The following is a 17043-nucleotide window of genomic DNA, read 5'->3' on the forward strand; positions in this document are numbered from 1 at the left end:
TGATTTGCTTATGCCCCAAACTTATTCTTTCCAAGTCAACCATATCCTATTTCCCCAAATTAATCTTTTGTAACTTTCTCATTTCCAACTATGGAATTAATGTTTTCCAAGCTGGAATCTTCCTTCATTCCTTCTTTCACTTTATGAACAAAGTTGCTCTGGACTCCTTTCATTTGTGTCTTGGATTCACCATGGTCAAGTCGCTTAACCTCGCTAGACCTCAATTCCCTCCTCTATAAAATGAGGAAGTTGAACTAGATGACCTCTGAGATTCCCTTCCAACTCTAAATTTGTGATTCTATGACTTACTCATCATCCTGCTACACCAGTCTAGTCCATCCCTTCCTCTTGATTTAATAGCCCCTTGTTGTCCATGACTCCAATCTCCTCTATTTAACTTGTCCAAATGTTCTACCTAAAACTCCCCTTTCCTCAAGAACCTTTCTCATGAACTTCTAACTATTGTCTCCTATATCAAGTCTATTACCTACTTTCAGGTTCCATCTTGTTATAAAGTCATCTTGAAAGACTGACAGATATGTTGCTGAAGATTTAATCCATGATAGCTGAAAAATATCCTTCTGATTCATAAGTTAAGAAATTTGATGAATAAATGGACATGAGAGTGTTCTTGTTGTTAATGGTGGTGGGTTTTGTTTTGTTTTGTTTTGTTTTTTACCACCTGTTCTTAAACCTGTGCTGTCATAATGAGCACTGTTTTCTTTTCTTGGTGTTTCAAAACCATCTATTTGATAGCAGAGTATAAAATTTTTCCAAAAGTCCACATCAAGTTTAATAATCTACAGTTTGCACAGAAAATGTTTTCCCTTTCTAAAAATTTAGACAGTTTGCCAATTACCAATAAGGTGGCCAAAAATTAGGAATGTTATGTCAGGTTGAAGAGGCAGGAGAGATCATCACAGATGATAACCCACTGAGCAGATCGAGACTTTAAAACAGTGAAATAATCTGTTCACTTCTCCTTATGTAACTTGGGTTTCAATTCCCTCTTAATGTCTATTCTATGCTTTTTCAGATAAATAATTCTCCTTTACAGAGAAAACAGTCCATAAGTTACTGGATAGTTTCTCTTTTCCTTCCTTTATCCCAGGCAACTACTAACAATTTTTTTTCTTCAGATTCTCTCAATCAGCAGACCCAATGTGAAGCTAATGAGGTAGTACCAAAGCAAGTTATTTCTATGAGAGTGTCATCTAAAAAAAGACTTGAGAAGTATAGTTTATGGAATTGTAAATCAAGAGAAGATTGGGAATGTGATTTCAAATTACAGAGGCAGAACAACAACCAGGAGAGAATATCCAGGAAAATGGCCATCACCCATAAACGTAATATATTTGGGAGAAATTTTAATCTCAGTTTCAATTTTGCTGCCCAACAGAGGGCTCTATCAGGAAAAAGTCTTTATAAATATGGGGACCAAGCAAAGAACTTCAAGCAGTATTCAAACATTCTTAAATATTACAAAATCTCATATAAGAAGCTTTGTAAATACAGTAAATATTGGAAGTCCTTCATTTACCATACAGACCTTATTCACTATCATAGAAAACTTAATGGAGAAAAATCATGTGATTATACTGAGTGTGGGAAAATTGTTAGTACTAGGTTATCCCTTGGAAGATATCAAAGAGTTCATACTGTAGAGAAACACTTTGTCTGCAATGAGTGTGGGAAAACTTTCATACAGATGGGAAAACTCAGTGCACATAAGCGAATTCATACTGGAGAAAAACCCTTTGAATGTAAAGATTGTGGGAAAGCCTTCAGCTACCCATCAAGTCTTACTGAACATAAGCGAATTCATACTGGGGAGAAACCATTTGAATGTAAAGAATGTGGGAAAACTTTTAGGCAAAGTTCATCACTTAGGAGGCATCAGATAATTCACACAGGAGAGAAACCCTTTGTGTGTAGTGAATGTGGGAAAGCCTTTACAGAGAGTGGAAAACTCATAGCACACAAGAGAATTCATACAGGGGAGAGACCCTTTGAATGCATTGAATGTGGGAAAGCCTTTAGCTATAGTTCATCCCTTAATGCTCATGGAAAACTTCATACTGGAGAAAGAAAATATGAATGTAATCAATGTGAGAAATCTTTTATTAAAAACTCATCACTTAGGAAGCATCAGAAAATTCATAATGGAGAAAAACCCTTTACATGCAGTGAGTGCGGGAAGTCCTTTGTAGAGCAAGGGAGACTTACAGAACATAAGAGAGTTCATACAAGAGAGAAGCCTTTAAAATGTAATAAATGTGGAATAATCTTCAGCAGTAGCTCATCTCTTAGGGACCATTCAAGGCTTCATATTCAAGATAAAAGATGTGAATGTAATGAATGTGGGAAATTCTTCAGCAGAAGCTCATCACTGAAAAAGCATCAGAGAATTCATACTGGAGAGAAACCCTTTGCATGCAATGAGTGTGGGAAAGCCTTTATAGAAAGGGGAAGACTTGCTGAACATGAGAGAATTCATACTGGAGAGAGACCCTTTGAATGTAATGAATGTGGAAAAACCTTCAGCTACATAGCTAGTCTTACTGAACACAAGAGAATTCATACTGGAAAGAAACCATTTGAATGCAATGAATGTGGAAAAGCCTTCATCAAAAACTCATCACTAAGGAGGCATCAGATAATCCATACTGGAGAGAAACCCTTTATATGCAATCAGTGTGGGAAAGCCTTCACAGGACGAGGAAGACTTACAGAACATAATCGAATTCATACAGGAGAAAAACCCTTTGAATGCAATGAATGTGGGAAGGCCTTCAGCAACAATTCATCCCTTAGGGTTCATTGTAAACTTCATACTGGAGAAAAACTATATGAATGTAATGAATGTGGAAAATCCTTCACCAAAAGCTCATCACTTAGAAAGCATCAGAGAATTCATACAGGAGAGAAACCTTTTGAGTGCAATGAATGTGGGAAAGCCTTCATTGAGAAAGGAAGACTTACTGAACATAAGAGAATTCATACTGGAGAGAAACCCTTCGAATGTATTGAGTGTGGGAAAGCCTTCAGCTACACAGCAAGTCTTACTGAACATAAGAGAATTCATACTGGAGAGAAACCCTTTCATTGTAATGAGTGTGGAAAAACCTTCCGCCATAGGATAGGTCTTACTACACATAAGAGAATTCATACAGAAGAGAAGCCCTTTGAATGTAATGAATGTGGGAAAGCTTTTAGCAACAGCTCATACCTTACAAAACATTGGAGACTTCACACAGGAGAAAAACCCTTTGAATGTAATGAATGTGGGAAAGCCTTCAACAACAGTTCAAACCTTAGAAGGCACCAAAGACTTCATACTGGAGAGAAACCCTTTGCATGTAATGAGTGTGGAAAAGCATTCAGAGACAAAGGTAACCTCACTACACATAAAAGAATTCACACAGGAGAGAAACCCTTTGACTGTAATGAATGTGGAAAAGCATTCAGCAACAGCTCATCCCTTAGAAATCATAGGAAATGCCATACTAAATAATAATAATAAATAATATATAATTTATATATAGTTATATATATTTATATATAGTTATATATAAATATGTAATTGCTTTATCATTTGCAAAGTGTATTACATGTATTTCTCATCATATAGAAATAACATCAAAGAATGCAATGAAAGTGGAAAAATCTTATCTTATGAACTGTCAGAGAGTTTGTTAGAATCTACAAGAAGGTAATGAATGTGTGGTCTTCAGCAAAAACTATTCACATAACAACCATGAGATAATTCATATAGGAAAGAAACATTTTGTATGCAATGAGCATGAGAAAGCAATTAGAGAAGTAAACCTTATTGCCATGAGAAAATTCATTCTAGAGTGAATTCTTTTGAACATAATTCATGTGGAATAGTTTTCTGTCAACATTTCAATCTTTGGGATATTCAGAAGTTTTATTAAATCCTGTAAAAGTATAACTCATAACTTATGAAACACTAGAGAATCTACATGGTAGGAAAACCATATGGGAATGCTATCAGAAACACTGGATTCCTTAGGAGACATCAAATAATTTACAAAGGCAGACTTGGAAGAGTCATCTAGTCCAGTGGTGCCAAACTCAAATATAAATGGGGGCCACCAAACAATACATAAGGATTCCTTCAGGATGAATATTGACTTAATTTCAAAATGTAATAATATTACATATGCTTTCCTATATTTTTGTTCATTTTGTTAAATACTTTCCCTGTTACATTTTAATCTGTGTTGGGCCATACTCAAGAGTGCTGTGGGCTACATATAGCCTGCAGGCCGTGTGTTTTATACTTCTGATTTGGTTCAACTTAAACTAAAATCTGCTCCTTATAGAATAAGTGCAAAATGGTTGCCTTTCTTTTAGACCCCTGGTGAGGGGGAGCCCCTTCCCTCTTGAAGAAGCACATTTCACTTTTGGAGAGCTGTGATTATTATGACATATTTCATTTTGCTGGATTAAAGCTTGTCTCTCTGCAACATCTACTCATTGTTCCTAATTCTTCTTTCTGAGACCAGAGAAAGACTCATTTTTCTTCCACATGCCAGCCTTTCAAGTACTTAAAAAATAGCTACGTTGTCCCTTCTAAGTCTTGTCTTTGGCTAACTCAAATGAAAAAGACTTCGGCTATGATGGACACCTTCCAAAACATAAAAAAAGTGTATGTGATGGAAGTCCCTTGAATGTAATAAAATCAAAAATCTCTTTATTCACAGGGATAATTTTTTGTAAATGTAAGAGTTTCATACTGAAGAGAAATTATTTGAATCCATTGAATATGGAAAACCTTTCAGAAGCAATTTATGCCTTATTCTATATCAGAAAATCCAGACTGAAAAAAAAAACACTATAAATGTAATTTAAAAAAAAAAACTTTTTCAGAGATAATTTGTTTATCACCTATCAACATGAAACTCATAGAAAGAATGCTGGATTAAGGTCAGAGGACCTTAATACATGTGTAACTTTGGGCAAGTCTTTCAACTTTTCTGGACCTCAATTTCCTTACCTATAGAATGAGGGTTTGGGATGAGATTAATCTTCAAGGTTTCATACAGCTTTAAATGCATCTGTAACTCTATGCAAGAGATAACTATCAAGATGTAATAATATGGAGAACAAAAATTTTGACTTCTCATTTGTTAAATAGTAGAACACCAAGATGTCAATTTATATTATATATTGTCTGTTGGTTTGCAAAATAAAAATGACCTTGATTCTAACTCTATCATGTTGTGACTACTGATTTTTATAAAAATGTATTTTTTTTCCTTTTCAATTTAATTATTTTCTTTGGATATATTCAGTGGGATTGTTGGAGCCAAGTATATGAGAAGTTTTATGCTTCTTCAATGATACTGTCACAAAAGTTTCAGCCCATTAGAATTTTCAATATTGCTTCATTATTTCTTCATAGCCCAGCTAATTTTGAGTTTGATAATTATTACTCATTTGGGATGCTTAAATGGGTTAGTTGGTAACTCATAGGTATTTTTCATCCTTGTTATTGATGGCGCTTTCTCAAACACTTTCTCAAAGTGTTTGTTTCTTATTTGCATTTCTTGTGTGAACTCCTATTAATATCCTTTGACCATTCATCAAATAATTAGCACTATCCTTACAGATGTACCATTTTTGGTTTCTTGAAAGATAGCTCTAGAAAAAGAGGCTTTAAAAAATCCATTGTGTTTTAGATGGAGCTACTCAGCTATGCCTTTAAACCCAAATGATTGTGGCGTTCACTGAGTAGCCAATATTAGGCCCAGCCCAAACCTCTGTGGATCATCATTGTTTAGATTCTGATGGCTTAGATGGGTGTTTTCTGTTCTGGCCAGAAACTCTGAACCTTTCCTTCCCAGATTGATGTCTTTGGGATGGTAAATTCTCACCTAGCTCTTAGTCATGAGTATGGCCTCAAACAAACTAAGACCTGAGAAAGATCCTACTTTAGAAAGGCCAAGGTCAACCACTGCACCCTGGGTCATCACCTGGCACTCCAGTGACCCAGGAGGCTAAAGCCAGGCTGATGACTTTGTGAACCTGCCTTACTCAAATCCAATTCACATGCGAGTCAAGACATCACACTCCTCTTCAAGAAGAACACAAGATGTCCAACAACAAAAATCAGTGCCATCCTATTTACTATTTTTCTACAATAAGTAAACCCAAGAGCCCTAAGAATATCAGGCTCCACCCCATCCCCAGTTCAACAGCCGTGATTCCAGCCTGGACCCTGTAGCTATCACCTAAGGAAACAAACCCAGTAGAGGAGGGCCCACTACCACCCCCAACTGTTGTCATGGCCACCAACAGGACAAGCGAGCCAACTTAACTAAAGCAGCAGCGTGCCCTGAGGGAGATAAAGGAGGCAGGTCAAACCCTCACTACTACTTCCCCTCAGACCTGAGTGAGACAAAGCCCAAGTGCCCCACCCCCAGACCACAATCCTGCTTCCATCCTGAGCTCCCAGAGCTATCATTAAGGAGAGCAACCAACCATAAGTGGGTAAGGGACCAACTGCCACTAAATGTCCAACACCCTGGAAATAGTAGTGTCCCCAGACCACCAACCTTGCTACCAGCCCAGCATCAACAGGGAAGCAAGTATTGTGGAGGTACAACCTAACTGCTTTGCAGGTACAGACAGCTCTTCCTTTACTTAAATGGACCACTCTGCAGACCTCTACCTAACACAACTTTTATGCCAGCACACACAGTTCAAGGACATATGGGGGACCAGGGACGGAGAAGTGAGAGAAGTAAGAACATGAGGGAGTGAACAGATGGGGGGGGGCGGGGCAGACATGAGGGCTGCATAGGGGCACAGGAAAGGATGGCAGCACTTGGGGGCCAAGGACAAACATACAGGGGGACATGTGGGCAAAGGTCTCATTTCTCAGTGCCAGAAACCTGAAGCCAAACTGATTAGAGGCTACAGAGGCAGTCTCTCTCTGTCTTCTGCTTTCACTTGGAGAAGGTCTTTTTGGTGGGGCTGGGGAAAGGGTATGGGTTAGAGGCTATGGAGCTCCAAGTCAAGAGGCGTGGGTGGAGAGAGAAAGCATAGTACTGTACAGTAAAGTTAAAATGGTTTTTTTTAATGGATTTCTTTCAGAATTTTTTACATATAAAGTCAGATGTGTATAATGCGAACTTAATAAAGCAAAAGTTATCTGTACTGCATTGTGTGCCTCAGTAGTCACAGCTATTAAAGACTGGGAAAAGAAAGTTCTCCTCATCAAAGTCCCTGGCACTGCCAAATGATTAAAACAGATGGTTTTTATCAAGGTAAATGGCACTAAAGAAGATGTATTATTATCTGCTTTGTCACTGCACCCTAGGGATCCAGAGCTTTTTCATCTGACTTGCAAATGAAATCTATTTGCAGGAACTGTTTGCTAAAGGGAAAATGATGAAAACTGGGGAAAGTGACCACATTGAACTTGTAATAGAGTAAGATTTTCAGAAAGCAGCTTTCAAATGATTTCAAATTAATAGGGAGAAGATAGGTAGGGTTGTACGGAAGGAGTCAATTCAGGAGAGCTGAAATGAGGGTGAGGGGAGAATAAAATTCTGAAGATGCAAAAAGAAACAGTTCCAATGGAGACAAGACAGAATTGTCTAAAGAGACTGAGGTGAAGACATCCTGCATGGAATAATAAGAAGCTGGGGGGCCAGCCTAAATTCCCCCAACAAATGAAAAACACTAATCCCACTAAAATAAGATAAAGGAAAAATGGAGAGATAACCAAAAAAATTAAAAATGAGGGAAATTACTTGAAGAAAAGGACTTACTACTCTTGGAAGTGCTGCCTATAGAACCAAATTGTTTAGCAGCCTTGAATGCTGGAATGTGCACTAAACTGTGATGTAACCCAGGCTTGTCTACAGATCCACCTACATGATGCCTGATGTGGCATCTGAAGACCCTCCTCCTCCCCCACACACACTTCTCTGACTGGCTCACCCCAACCATCCCTCCTCTGAGGAGTTTCCCACAGAGCAGAGCCAGCTACTACAATTCAACTATCACTTGCAACCCTTTCTCTAAACCTATGGATTATAGAACCTTGGAAGTGTGGGGTGACACACTATTCTCTATTTAGCTCCTAAGCCCCAATTAGTGTGCTTCCCTTTTACACAAAATCAATCACAATGACACTCTTAATTCTTCATCATAAAAAATTAATAAGAAGCAATAATAATCATAACATTTACTCAATAAAAGGCAAAAACAGAATTAACCAAAATATCATAGTCCACCCATAACTCTGAGTCATCCTCCCACTAATGTATTCAGTGTTCAAAGGGGAGACCAGGCATGCACAGAAAGTGTGAGAGTGGGAGGTCTATGAGTAAGGGAAACTCATGTGCCTGGGGCAATTCACACCTCTGTAATGTAGGCAGCTTTGTCTTTAGTCTCTTTATGGACAATCTGTACCATGCAAAGCTGCATCTCTGCTAGCTACTCCCTTTCTAGTCCCCACCACCCTCCTCCTGCTGGGCAAGACTGTTCCTCTTCTGCTGTCAAGCTGATGAAGTAGTGACAAGCTCTTTTCCCTTCAAGCCACCTCTAAGAGGGCACTGAAGAAAACAAGCTCTTTCAGTGACAGGCGGTTCCCTTAAGCTGAATAACTGCCAAGCTCCTTAGATTTGCAAATACTGGGAGCCTCTGTTTTGACCAGTCAGCTCTAAGGCTCTTCTCATAGCAAAGCCCAGCTCACAGTAAAACAGATGCAGACCTGTCATTCTCCTCAGACTGGAGAGGGCAGTAATGGACAACACAGGCATCTCTGGAGAGATTTCCCTTCTTTTAGATTGTAGATGACATTAGAGAGCAATAAGCCCCCATACCTCTTTACAGGGCTGCAGGGTTTAGTCCCCTTCCAGTGAGTTTTCAGCAATGGCTCCAGCAAAGTAATGCCTCTTTTCCAATCATCAGGTTCTCAGGCATTTGTCTAAAGAGTCAGCTATTTCAGCTGGGGGTCCCAAGCTTTTTGTAATTCCTCCTGCACTTAATTCAAGTGTCTTCCTTTCATTAATTATTTCCTATTTATTGGGTTTATAACTTGTTTGTACATATTTGCTTATTGTCTCCCCCATTAGACCAAGAATTCCCCATGGGCAGGAGCTGTCTTTTGCCTTTAGGAAAGTATCTCCAATTCCAAAACAATTCTGATGCACACTCTAGGTTACAATGCATATGAAGTCCAGAGAAACTAGTTGTTTTACTGTTCCCCATACAAGACACTCCAGGTTTCAATTTTGTGCATTTATATTGGTTTTACTTCATGCCTGGAATGAGCTTTCTCCTCACATCCCACCTTGGAAAAATCCTATTTTCCTTCGAAGTTCATTTCAGGCACTACTTTCTACATGAAGCCTTTCCTATTCCCCTCATCTACTAGTGCTTCCTTCCTGAGATTATCTTTGGAGTGGTGTGTGTGTGTGTGTGTGTGTGTGTGTGTGTGTGTGTGTGTGTGTGTGTGTGTATGTGTGCGTGTGTGTGCGTGTGTGTGCATGTGTGTGTGTGTGTGTGTGTGTGTGTGTGTTTTCATGTCTTTCTATTATAAAGTCCTTGAAGGCAGGGACTGTTCTATTTCTTGCAGTCAGGAAGACCTGAATTCAAATCCTAATTCACATACTTCCTAGCCAATTGACCTTGGGAAAGACAATCTGCTTGCCTCATTTTCCTCAACTGTAAAATAGAGGTCATACCAGCACCTATCTCCCAGGGCTGTTGGGAGGACAAATGGGAAAAATTTTGTCAGGCTATTAGAATGGTGCCTGGCACATAGTTCATGCTATGCAAATGTATATTCACTTCACTTCCCCCTTCTTTTTTAAAAAATGTCCTCAGCACCTAGCATAATGCCTAGCAAAGGATGCTTACTGATTGGCTGAAGGCTTTAATCAGTCCTCTGTGGTGCTGAATTTTTAGTCTTCCCTTGAGACTATAACATTATCCACCTGGTCCTTTCCAACATTGTGGTTTTCCATTTGTCAAACCAGATCAATCTTGCCAAAGATCTCTTTTAGGGAAATGCCAATCAATGTAAATGCCAATTTTTCATTTGGAACTAGGTCAAATTTACAAGAATGAGAGCCATTCCTTACTTGATAAATGGTCAAGGAATATGAATGGGAAGTTTTCAGAGGCTGAAATCAAAGTTATCAACAGATATAAGAAAAAAATGCTCTGAATCACTTATAATTAGAGAAATACAAATTAAAGCAACTCTGAGGTACGACCTCACTCCCATGAGATTGGTTAAGATGAAAAAAAAGAAAATCTTATTGTAGTTCAGCCACTTCATTCATGTCCAACTCTTCATGTACTCCTCTGGGGTTTTCTTGGCAAAGATACTGGAGGAATTTGTCATTTCCTTTTCCAGTTCACTTTACAGAGGAGGAACTAAAGCAAACAGGGTTAAGTGACTTACCCTGAGTCTCACAGCTGTGAGTGTCAGAGGTCCTCCTAGATCCAGATCCTGTGCTCTATCTACTCTACCACCTACCTGCCCTACTTTAATTATAACAGCCATCAGCAATTACAGAAAGTTTACCTCAGACTTAGGAATGATCCAAGATGGTAGATTAGAAGGAAGCAGTGCAGCCTCACTACTACACAATTTAACCCACAATAATCATAAGACATAGCTCCCCAATCATTGGATGGGCTTCAACTCAGTTGCTCAAGTACTAAGCCTTGGTGGGGAGCAACTAATCCCAGGAGAAAGGGAACTCTATGACTAACTCTCAGGCAAGGAACAGAACCTCAGAACAGTCATTCTGATCCTGGGCTCTGGATAAAGACGCATCTGTAATTCAAAAACCAGGCATAGAGAAAAACTTCAGCTTACTGAACCAGGCATAGAGAAAAACTTTAGTTACTCTGATCCCGAAGAATGAGTAAATTTAAAAAAAGGTTTTATGATGCTAGGGAAACCCCAGACATGAATGAAAAAGGCAACTTCAAAATTCACATCAGTAAAGCCTCAGAGAAAAACATGACTTGTGCACAAGATCAATTAGCATTCCTAGCAGAAATTATGCAAGAGCTAAAAAAAAAAGTTGAAAATGACATAAATAAAATGAGAGCAACAGAAGAAAGAATTAGCAAAGCTATGGAAACTTAGAGAATTGATAGAATAAGATTTACAATATCTTATACAAGCAAAAGACACTGGAAAATTAGAATGAACTAAATAGAAGTTAATGACTCCATGAGACAACAACAAATATTAACATCAAAAGACTGAAATAATTAAAGAAAATGTATGATACCTCATATAAAAAAAACTGACCTGAAAACAAATCAAGGAGAGATACTTTAAGGATCATTGGACCACTTGAAAGTCAGGTCCAAAAAGTGTGTGTGTATGTGTGTACATGTGTGTGTAAATATATACTATACATGTACATATGTATACATGTATGTATGTATGTGTATGTGTGTATTTTAAGAAATAAAAGACAAATTAAAATAAGTGGACAAAGTTAAAAAAAAAAAAGAAAGAATTCACTGATCATTTCATGAAAGAAACCTCAAAAAGAAACAGAAACTGAAGTCAAAAAAGCAGGGCTAATATTTATGATTTCAACAGGCAATAGCCAAAATAGACAATTAAAAAAGATAAAGAGGGAAATTACATTTTGCTGAAAGATAGCACAGACAATGCTATTTCAATAGCTAACATACATGCAACAAATGGAAAAGCAAAATGAATAACAGGTAGAAATAGTAAAACTATAACACTGAAAGGACCCTTCAGAGCTAAAAAAAATCTAAAGAAAAAATAAAAATAAGCGTCTGAATGGATTTTTAAAAATAAGTTAGATATAGTAGACATTTGATGGTTACTGTGGGAACATAAAAGATTAAGGGTTGTATTTCTTTACTGTGCATAGCACCTTCACAAAAATCAACCTGCATTAAGTAAAAAAAAAAAAAACAACCCTCACAAAGAAATGAAGAAAAGCAATCTTATTCAACACATTCTTTATTGACCACAATGCAATAAAATTATATTTAATAAAGAGCCATTTTAGAAGGATTAAAATCAACTGGAAACTAAGTAATAATTTTAAATAACTGGTGGGTCAAAGAACAAATCATAGAAATGATAGACAATTTCATTAAAGATAATAACAGCAGAGAGACAACATACTAAAATTCAGGAGAAAAATCAAATCAACGAATTTGGCAATGTCTTTAAAAAAAAAATCTTGAAAACCAACAGATTTTAAAACACCAAACACCCAAATAGAAATCCTGAAAATCAAGAGGAATACTTAACAAAATTTAAAGTCGAAAAACTACTAAATTTATAAGCAAAACTAGGAACTCTTTTAAAAACCAATAAAATAAATCAGCCACTAGATAATTTGCCTTAAGAGAAGAAAGAAAAAAAAAACAAATTACCAGTATCAAAAATGAAAAAAAAATCAGAAAAAATGTAGAATAAAGGATATTTATAGATATTACTTTTGCCAAGTTATATGACAATAAGAAATAGATGAATATTTACCCCCCAAAATCAAATACTCAGGTTAGCAAAACAAGCAAAAACGATTTTAAGTGAATAAACCGTAAATGAATTCCAAAAGAAAATCCCCATCAGATTGATTCACAAATTAATTCTGTCAAACATTCAAAGCAAAATGAATTCCAATATCACATCAACTGCTTGTAAAAATATCAAAAGAAGGGATCTTATCAAATTCCTTCTATAATACAATTGTCTTGATACCCAACCCAAAGTGAGTCAACATAAAGAAAATAATAGATGATTATCTTTAATGAATATAGATGTAAAAATTTTAAATAAAATATTAGCAAACAAGCTAAAATATCATATCACAAAAATTATGCATTATGACCAGGTTGGCTTTATATAAGGAATGCAGAGTTGGTTTAATATTAAGAAAATTATAAGCATAACTAATGGTATTAATAACCAGAACAATAAATTGTATGATTATATCAATGGACATGGGAAATGTTTTGGACAAAATACAACATCCATTTCAGTTAAAAACATAGGAATAAAATGACCTTTCATCAAAATAATAAATAGTATTTATCTAAAACCAAGAGCCAAAGTTACATAAAAGTGGGATAAAATGGAGTCCTTTCCAGTAAGTTTATGGGAGAAGCAAGGCTATCCACTTTCTCCACTATTTAATACAGAAATGCTAGCTACAGCAAGAAGACAAGAATAAGAAACTGAAAAAGTAATCTTAATCAAAGAACAAAGACTTTATTACTTTTTGCCAAAAATATGATTGCATACTTAGAGTTAATTTAAAAAATTGAAATAACAATTTCAGAAGTTCCAGAATATAAAATAAATCCACATAAATCATCAAGATTTCTATATACTACCAATAAAACCCAGCAGGGAAAGATTTTAAAAGAGCAATTCCATTCAAAATAATTACAAAATGCAGGAAATACTTGGGAGTCTATCTACCAAGATACACACAGGAATTATATTAATACAACTGTAAAACAATCTTTATGGAAATAAAGGCAGAGAGAAATATTCCAAAATTGCTCATGGGTAAGCTAAGCTAATATAATAATCATCTCAACACTACTTAAAATGATTTACTTATTCAATATCACAGCAGTAAAATTACCAAGGAATTACTTTACAGAACTAGAAAAAAATCATCATGATATTCATCTGAAGGAACAAAACATCAATCTTTTCACGGGAAATGTTTCAAAAAGACATGGGAAGGAAAGCTTAGCAGTACCAGATCTCAAACCGCACTACAAAGCAAAAATAATCAGAAGAATTTGATACTAGTTTTAAAAAAAGAGATTAATCAGGGAACAGATTAGGTATACAACATACAGAAGCAAATGAACTTAGAAGCCTAATGTGTGATAAACCTAAGGACCCCAGCTACTACAAGGATTCAGTATTTGAAAAAAGAAATTACTGGTAAAACTAAATAGCAGCCTGACAGAAATTCTATTTAGAACTACATCATATATTATATACCAATGTAAGTTCCAAATGGATAAATGCTGTATACATAAAAAGACACATCATTGACAAATTAGAGGAATAAGGAAGAAAGTATCTTTCAGATCTATGGATAAGAAGAAGGGAAAAAGCATTCACATAGTGCTACTCAGCACCAGAAACTAGCTAAGTGTTGATTCTGTTTTGTTATACATCTTATCTCCTTTGATCCTCACAACAATACTATGAGGCTTATGCTATATATTATCCCCATTTTACAGTTGAAGAAACTGAAGCAAACAGATATTAAGTGACTTGCCCAGGGTCACACAGCTAGTAAATGTATGAGGGCAGATTTGAAGTTGGGTCTTCCTGACTACAGGCCCAGCATTCTATCCCCTGCACTATCAGTTGCCTCTTGAGTTAAAGGATAGGGGAAGAGTTTATGATTAAACAAAGGATAGTGAGGATAAACGAAGATAAAACGGACAATTGTGATTACATACTATTTAAAAGGTTTTGCACAAACAAATCCAATGCAGCCAAGATTAGAAGAGAAGTGGTTAACTGGAGAAATAGTCTTTACAGCATTCAGCATATATGAGGAACTGATTCAAATTTATAGAATAAAAGTCATTCCCCAATTGATAAATGACGAAAGGATAAGAATGAACACGTAGTTGTCAAGGGATGAAATTTCAGTTATATCTAGCCATATTTTTTAAGTGCTCCAAATAACTAATGATCTGACAAATACAAATCAAAGTCCTTCTAGGGTTTCACCTCACATTCATCAAATTGGCAAAACTGACCCAAAAAGGGAAATGATATATTTTGGAGGGGCAATGAGAAAACAGAAACATTGATTCACAGTTGGTGGAATGAATTGGTACAGCCATTCTGGAAAGCAATTTGGAATTGTACCTTCAAACTTACTAAAATGTAGATGTGCTTTGATACAGAGATACCACTATTAGAAGGGGCAGCTAGGTGGTGCAGTGTATAGAGTACTAGTGCAGGAGTCAGGAGGACCTGAGTTCAAATCTCACCTCAGACACTTGACACTCACTAGCTGTGTGACCTTGGGCAAGTCATTTAACCCCAGTTGCCTCGTCTTGGGTCATCTCCAGTCATCCTGATGAATATATCTGGTCACTGGATTCAGATGGCTCTGGAGAAGAAGTGAGGCTGGTGACCTGCACAGCCCTCCCTCACCCAAAACAAAGTCAAGTGCAAGTCATGTCATCATTTCTCTGATGGCATGGTCTTCTTTGGCAACAGAGGACAAACACACCACTATTAGAGCATAGAAGAAGAAAAAGACCTATACATATGAAAATATAATAGCTCTTTCTGTAGTGGCAAATAACTGAAAACTAGGGGAGTGTCCACCAACTAGGGAATGGCTCAACAAATTATGACACATGAATGTAGTGAAATACTATTATTATAAGAAATGAAGAAAGATGACTTCAGAGAAGCCTGGGAAGACTTTTATAAAATGGAAAAGTGAAGTGAGCAGAACCAGAATCATTTATACAATGGCATCAATATTATAAAAATGAATAATTCTGAAAAACTTAAGAACTCTGATCAACACAATGATCAATGATTTCCAGATGATCGATAATGGAAAATACTGTCTACCTCAAGATAGGGATAGTGGACTAATATGCAGAATGACACACGCATTTTTTGGATGTAATCAATGCAGTAATTTGTTTTGCTTGACTTTTGTTATTTGTTACAAATTGTTTTGTTGGGTTTTTTTCCAGTGGCAGGAGACGACCGGGTTGGAAGAGGAAAAACAAACGCTTGCTAAATAAAAAAAATAAGACATTTACTGTTCAATGCAGATCATTCAAGGACATGAGAGAAATTGTACAACACAGTACTGCAGGTTGCAAAAGTTTGTTTTTCAGTCATATAGTCATGTCTGACTCTTTGTGACATTTTTTCCATGGACAATTTTTCCATTGAGTTTTCTTGGCAAAGATACTGGAGTGGTTTGCATTTTCATACTCCAGTATGTCCCCATTTTACAGATGAGAAACTGAGGCAAATAGGGGTTGATTGTTGTCCTTCAGTCTCAAAGAGGACCAAAATGACATCAGTATGATAAAATGAAATTTCAGTTTGTCTGACTGTGGCTGATCAGACCAATAAGAACTCAGAATGCTTTACCACAGGTTGGGCACAGATAGTCCATGTGAATATTTGGAGTGGATACCCCAAATTTGTACATCCTATGTTTACTTTGTGCTGTTTCAATTCTGCTTTTCTCATAGAGGTGGGCATGCCATGCTGAGCGGTCCTGTGCCAGTGTCTCCCACTGGCACAGGGGTTAAGTAAAATAAATACCTAGAAAGACATTTTCAGGTGACTATTATTATATACCAAAGTTCAATACCCTTCTTAAACTAACAAGTGACACATCCCCATACTTAAAATCTACAAACTATGTAGAATGAAGTTTTTGATATAGAGAGACCTAGCAGGAAAACCAAATGATGTGGGCACAGGATTAAGTACATTTTGTCCCTGTCATCTGCTCAGCTACTAGAATCATCATGGAGATGCATTCAGGTCCCCTATGGAAAGATGAGCTTATATCACACACTAGTGAGTAGTAGGAAAAGAACTGGAAAAATGAGTGGCAATCCCTTAGTCATAACCTAGTTTCTCTCATCAGAAACTTCCTAACAGCAGAAAATGGCACTTTCGAGCCTACTGAAAACCTGTTGGATATTAGGAAAGCAGGAGACTAAAAACAGATCGCAGGCGGATGTATGTCATAGATAATGGTCCTCATGTTTTCCTTCCCTCTGCTGTCAGAGTTTCCCTTTGCATCGCCACTGGGTAAAATTCCTTTTGCATTCACAGTCTGGATATTATCAGTTATTCTCCTCAAAGTTTCCCCAGGGGACTCAGCTACAAAAGATTAAATGTTCTCTTCAGACTAAAAGATATGTAGCCCTTTGGTAAAGAACTCTGGTTTCACCAGTTACACCCACTCTTGATGACTCCGAGAAAATCTTCTCTCTCACCACAGC

General features: G+C 36.8%; 1 protein-coding gene across 1 annotated transcript; it reads left to right on the top strand.

The window, feature by feature from the left end:
- Positions 1 to 1131: 1131 nt before the first annotated feature.
- Positions 1132 to 3514, top strand: LOC140508243 (uncharacterized). Its single transcript, XM_072616040.1, has one exon. It carries the CDS (start codon positions 1202 to 1204, stop codon positions 3512 to 3514), a length of 2313 nt encoding a protein of 770 aa, XP_072472141.1. The 5' UTR covers positions 1132 to 1201.
- The last annotated feature ends 13529 nt before the right edge of the window (positions 3515 to 17043 follow it).

This window comes from Notamacropus eugenii, chromosome 5 (genome assembly GCF_028372415.1).
Source record: "Notamacropus eugenii isolate mMacEug1 chromosome 5, mMacEug1.pri_v2, whole genome shotgun sequence".
In the NCBI taxonomy this organism is placed as follows: domain Eukaryota; kingdom Metazoa; phylum Chordata; class Mammalia; order Diprotodontia; family Macropodidae; genus Notamacropus; species Notamacropus eugenii.

What these genes read in the sequence shown, in the direction of transcription:
- LOC140508243 (XM_072616040.1), top strand. Translation starts at nt 1,202, where the DNA reads ATGAGAGTGTCATCTAAAAAAAGACTTGAGAAGTATAGTTTATGGAAT.